This window comes from Salvelinus alpinus, chromosome 2 (assembly GCF_045679555.1).
Source record: "Salvelinus alpinus chromosome 2, SLU_Salpinus.1, whole genome shotgun sequence".
Lineage (NCBI taxonomy): Eukaryota > Metazoa > Chordata > Actinopteri > Salmoniformes > Salmonidae > Salvelinus > Salvelinus alpinus.
Genome location: NC_092087.1, coordinates 39,937,218 through 39,943,365, shown reverse-complemented (window position 1 = coordinate 39,943,365; position 6,148 = coordinate 39,937,218). Strand labels below are relative to the sequence as shown.

The 6,148-nt window shown below is 38.1% G+C and overlaps 1 protein-coding gene across 1 annotated transcript; it reads right to left on the bottom strand.

The window, feature by feature from the left end:
• Nucleotides 1-221: 221 nt before the first annotated feature.
• LOC139560622 (homeobox protein Hox-C8a-like) lies at nt 222-3,981 on the bottom strand. Its single transcript, XM_071377560.1, has 2 exons — nt 3,218-3,981; nt 222-2,638 (listed from the first exon to the last, which is right to left on the bottom strand). The coding sequence occupies exons 1-2, from the start codon at nt 3,651-3,653 to the stop codon at nt 2,298-2,300; spliced, it is 777 nt and encodes a 258-aa protein (XP_071233661.1). The 5' UTR covers nt 3,654-3,981; the 3' UTR covers nt 222-2,297.
• Nucleotides 3,982-6,148: the final 2,167 nt, after the last annotated feature.

Here is a 6,148-nt window from a genome sequence, read left to right as displayed (position 1 = left end):
CAATTTACCCCACTCTCCCCAATTGTGATGTTTAAATGTTATCTTTCTTAGAATTGTGTGATGTTAGGAAAACATCATATAATCACAAAAACGGCCATAATTAAAGGTTTAGGATTGCCTAACTTTGTTTTCATTGAGGAGTCAGCTGACATTAATGTGTGTGTGTGTGTGTGTGTGTTGGGTGGATTGTGGGCTATTGTATCAATAATGAGGAAGAGAAATTCAGGTTTTGCCATTTATTTCAACAAGTCAATGTCAAGGGTGTGTGCATTCAGAACCAACATCCCCTCCTTTAACATAAAACATAAGAAATCAAGCTTATTAATACAACAAGATATACGAAGACATACATAGAGGTCATAATCAGTGCAATAAAAAAACGAGTCTATTGGATCATCACAATAATGTAATAATGTTTAAAAGTTGATGAATTATTCGAAGAAGTACAATTCCTCGATCAATTATAACATAGGCTGTTGGTTAAATAAATGTGCATTAGGCTACTTTAGGCAGTTTAAGTTGTTGGGACACCAATGTTTGTGACAAAGTCCAATGGCTGACTAGCTAGTATGACGCAGAGACACTTGTTTCAAAGATATATCAATATAGGCCTAGAACTGTACCGCCACAAGTAGCACCATAAGTATCATGCAATCAAATGCAATACATGTATTATAGCTATAGGCCTGTCCTTTGACTGCCTTGTCACTTTCGTAAAAATGTATAGATCAACATTGTTAATGACAATACAGCTTTCTTGGTAGATTTTAACATTACCTCCAAGTGCGTCCTATTTAGGCAGTAAAGGCTTATTTCCCGATATTGAAATCAGCAGTAGGCTAATAATCACATAAGCGTAAGTTATTGCTGCCTTCTTATATGATTAGAATCTTTGATTTATCTAAATTAGGTCAAGAATCAATAAATATTCAATATATGGAGAATTTCTTATTTGTTTTGATTGGCCTATCGGATAGAATAGGCCCGGGCAGTTGCAATCAAAAGCTCAGCGCTCACAATGTTTAAAGAAATGCATTACAATACACACACTAGTATATTTGAGACAATAATATGAAATATCCCTTATGAAATGTACCTTCTAACCAATAATCCATATTGCAATTTCCCACATTATAGAGACAACTCATGACTCCAAATGTGGAATTGAGAGTGGCCAATAAAAAAAACTCCCATCACCCCAATAAACATACAAATCCACATAAATAATATTTTGGAGGAAAAACAAAACACAAAAAGTACAAAGAATGTGTATTAATAATTAACCCTTTTCCTCGAATGACAACACTGACTGAACATTGAAACATTTCTAGCCATCATCCGCTTGTACATTCTGTGGACCATATGAGTGTTTTGCTAGAGCTTTGTCTCTGTGTTATGTGGGCCTTTGCATCGTTTTAAGCTAGATATTATAAGCAGTGATTATCCTCCTAAAGAGAGCTATTTTCTGCTAAACAGAGCTTGGCATCGTTTCCCAGAGCCTTCGTAGCGTTAAGATCATCATTAGAACCTTCATATGATGTATCTTTAGTGGCCGAGGTGTTTCCAGGAGCCTTCGTTAGTATCGTGGCTCTTAACAACCTTCGTACATATAGAAGTGATCCAGACCACTCGTAGAGCAGCCAAAGTGCATCGTTAAACGCTTTTTTGCCCTTCCGTGTAACTTTATTCTCAGAAGATCTCCGCTAAACATGTAACTGGAACTGCCGTTAACTTCAGAATGAAGTTGACTACAAATACAAAGTTGCCAAAGTATTTGCAATTGTTACAAACAAGTGAAGGATAACATTTCGCTTAAAATGAAAACTGAGATGACTGCATTAAAATATCAATAGGCTAGATTAGCCTATATAGGCTATTTCAATCATACTGAAATCAATTTAATGTTGAATCAATTGAGTTCTATTTTGCGACAAGGCTAATGTCTGTAATGTTTGCCTCTATGTGTTTCATGATGTGTGACAACATGTGCGCAATGATGTGCCCAATTTGTGATTTAGTGCATTATGATTGAGTAAGCATAATAAGCTGCCTACATTAGCCTACGTGCAGGCATAAATGGCAATATTTCTAAAGAAGCTGATCCGTCGTCAGTATTGTGGAATATATGTTTTTATGTTTTAAATGTGTCTTTAAAGGATGTGTCTTACTTGTTAACTCAAATAAACGGTGGTCATAAAATGTGATCTCGCTCTCTCTCAATTCAATTTTCCGGGCCTCTCTCTCTCTCTACCATCTTCAACTTTAAGCCATGTAATCATAAAAAAGAGAAATTCAAATCACTCTTTTGTGTCCTCTTCCTCTCCAGTTTCCTTTTTGTCTCCTTCTTCTCCTTCACCGTCATCGTTGCCTTCATCTTCGCACTCACCCTCGCCCTCTGCCTCTCCCTCCGCCTCCATCTCTCCTCTTTGGCCCGGAAATTTGTCTTTGTTGTTCTCCTTTTTCCATTTCATCCGTCGGTTTTGGAACCAAATCTTAACCTGCCGCTCCGTCAACCCTAAAGCGTGAGACACCTCGATCCGACGCTTACGGGTGAGGTAAGGGTTGAAGAGAAATTCCTTCTCCAACTCAAGTGTTTGGTATCGACTGTAGGTCTGTCGGCCACTGCGTCTTCCGGGGGCTATAGAATGGAAATAGCACTTACAATTAAGCAGGAATCGTTGCAAGACCTGTATGCTATTAGTTTACACTGCTATTATATATTTTAAAAAGATTGATTGGTGTATGTGTGTGTGCCAAAGGTAGTTCGGAGAACTATTCTTGTTTGAAATCTGCTAGAGGTTGGTGACATCCACATTCAACCATACCACTGTATAGTGGTGACCTTATGTTTACAGTACATTCCAAGACTATAGCCAAGCCTCTACCGTTGGATAGCTGTAGGGATTCATGTGAAGATAAACGCCATGCCAAGTGCTTCTGCTGAACTTTCACTGAATTCGTTTTTACTGTTGTTACTCATCTCTGCTCATTTTCTAATCTACTACTAGCGATCAACTGAGCCGCGGTGAATGGCACAGCACTGGATCAGATGAACTGGCATTTTTGAATCATTGCGCCACGGTTAACGGATGAAGTTCTACTGAGTGATAAGTGATGATCTGAAAACGTAATCATACGTTAGCAGATGTAGGCTACATGCCATGAAAAGTACAACAACATAACCAGACAAGAGCATATTAAAACGTAGCCTACTAACCGTGCGGTCTCATCCATGGAAACATGAGACTAGGAGACGGGTTTTGATTTAGGTGGCCTTGTCCTTCTCCGAGGTTAGTGCCATTTGACGATTTACAGTCTGGGTATTGCGCCACGCTCGACTCTTGTTGGGTGCCATAAAGCGTTTGTCTCGGAAGGGCTTCGTATCCATAAAATTTTGTAGCATCTCCATGGCAAGCCAAGACGCATGGATTCTGCTGGAAGCCTGGTGTGGAGATCCCCGGCGTCCCATTGTGGAAGAAGTCTTGGACGTGATGGGGCGGGTGCTGAAAGCCTGGCGCCGCAGCTCCCGCACCGTACACCAGCGCGTGGCTCCGGGTGACGCTTTGAGGGAACCTGCAGTCATAGTACGTTGGTTCCAACGTTTCGCCGCCTTTGTACTTGGAAAAGAGAGGGTTCACAAAATAGGAGCTCATGTTTTTCTATTCACAATGTTACAGCTGAAGAACTTGGTTTACGACCATTCCAATTACTGCCTTAGTCCTGTTCCAAACCCAATACATAAAACGAACGAAACCACAAAATCATAGAGACAGGTTTAACGAATAAGATAATAAAGCCTGTTTCCTTATTCACCACTCCTCTGTTCCAGCACTGCCCTGCAACCAATGGAAGTCCTTTGCTTTTTCTTGCTTTTCCCCTTTGCAGCTTCAAATCAGCTTCTTATGTCGTGAATGGTTGATGTGTGCTATAGCTAAAGTTGGCTAACCTCTCCGACACACAGTCACAAGCGTTTTTGACCCCCCCCCCCACCTCTCTCCGCACCAACCGTCAACCCCCTCCCATTCTCACGGCGTGCTCGAATGTCTATACCTTGAAGCGGACTAGCAGGAAGGGACTGTGCATTTTGCTTTAAAGAACAAGAAAAAAAACATTTTCTGTAGCCTAGACTAGGCCTATATGTAAACTATCCTTTTGTTTGGTCTTATAGGCTATGCATTGTCTATTTGAAAGAGTAGTGGTACACTTATAAGCACAAAAAAATGGAAATCTAGACATTCCTCTCTAGTTTATAGGCCTACCTTTATTGCTCTTAAGAAAGTGATTAAAAAAACTATTCTGACTGCTAAGGCAGGGTTTATGCATTGCGTAAATAATTTACATTCACGCACACACGTGTGCGCACACAGCCTTCATCCGCACACCCAGTGGCAGTGGAATTCAGAAACGGTATTGTAGCCTATAGCCTATTGAAAGTAAAATATTTGAGTTGCAATGGTTAACATGTAGCAAAATTGTATTTGCAAATAACACAGCGTAAATATTTTGTTTATATGGTTTTTCTATTGCCAGAATTATTTTAGAATGCTTTAATAGTTGTTGATGCCATTGATGCATTATTATTATTATTGTATTATTGTACATGACTTACACAATTATTAATGAAAATAAAAGTTAAATAAATGTGGTTGGTTTAATTATTTTGTCTTTCGTTAAAGCAAACATAATCCAAATATTACAATGTTTACAATAACAAAGGCGAGACATTAGACATTAAGTTAGGCCTAGATGTTCTGATGTTCTTTTGAGGCCATAGCAGGTGTATCTTAGGCTACTCAACACTAAACCTATTGGCTATCCATAAAACATATCGATACAATAGAATTAATCAGTTATAACTAAAATAATTGTTCTTCATAATAATACACCAAGAAAAAAGGAGATAGAGGCAGACAGATACATGAGCGTAGTAAGACATAGGCTAGATAAATTGGGCTATCGATCTTTTTTTTTAAAGAAGAAAAAAAAAGATTGGCATATCTCAGATAACTACTGCCCATAGTATAGTGAAGAAAGATACTTATTCTCCTTAAACGTTAGCGTAGACTATTAATAAGAGGTAGGCTATTGACAAAAAAACGGGCCCTGTTGGTTGTTCAATTTTATTCATTGGTTGTTCATCTCTACATTTTTGACTAGTAGGCCTAACCATTGGTCTAGTCTGTAAGGACACCATCTACCTCCAAGTCCCCCACAAGCTTCCGATACACAAGGTGAACAGGCTACACGGGCTCGAACATTTTCAATACTTAGTCAACAGCGACATCCAGTGGCCTTTTGGTGTATTGTACTACACTAACTGGACTAGTGGTTGGCCTACAGTACTTCACGTAGCCATGAGAGTATGATTTCGTGAAATATAGGCTAGGCCTACACATTTGGCAGAAGATTCAGTCTCTTCGGTTTCTTGAAAAGCACACATTTTATTTCGTGTCCTCAACTTCTATAATTATAGGCCTATTCTTTCTTCAAGGTTTGGGTTAGGATTAATGTTGAGACTGTGTAGTAGTAGTACATTGCAATTCTATTTCAATCTGGCATGATTACACTATGATCCACAATCATTTCTTGACATTTAGACAATTTGGAAGGAATAGGTGCATCTCTCGCTCCCAATTAAAATATTGATGCTTTATTTGTCGAATTCTTTATTTATGCTTTATTTATCTACTCTAAGTTAAAATCCTGACATTTCGAAAGTCAATGGCCTTCATTCGAATGAAAACAAAATGGGAATGGACACAATAATATTGTATATAGGAAATACAATTGAATTGACATTTAGACAAAAAAAACTAAGACAGAAAAACGAAATCATTGCTGAAACTTGCTTTAAAAAATGTATGTTTTATTTTGTATTATTATTATTATAAACTTCACCATCATCATCATCATTATTATTATTTATTAGGCTATAATACTATTTATTGGTGGTGTTGTATGGTAGGCAATATAATGATAGCGGAAGATTGGATATAATTAGAGTATATGCCAGTATGAATCATATCAATAGAATGCTTCTACCACAAATGGGCCTATTGCTACTGCTGGTAGCTTGCTATTTGCTAACTTCTTCTAAAGATACAAATCCTATAGCCTAATAGTGAAGTAGAAATAATAACCATTTAAT

Coding starts and splice junctions, on each gene's coding strand:
- LOC139560622 (XM_071377560.1), bottom strand. CDS start 3,653: ATGAGCTCCTATTTTGTGAACCCTCTCTTTTCCAAGTACAAAGGCGGC. Junction 2,639..3,217: donor TCCATGGATGAGACCGCACG/GTTAGTAGGCTA, acceptor TCCATTCTATAG/CCCCCGGAAGACGCAGTGGC.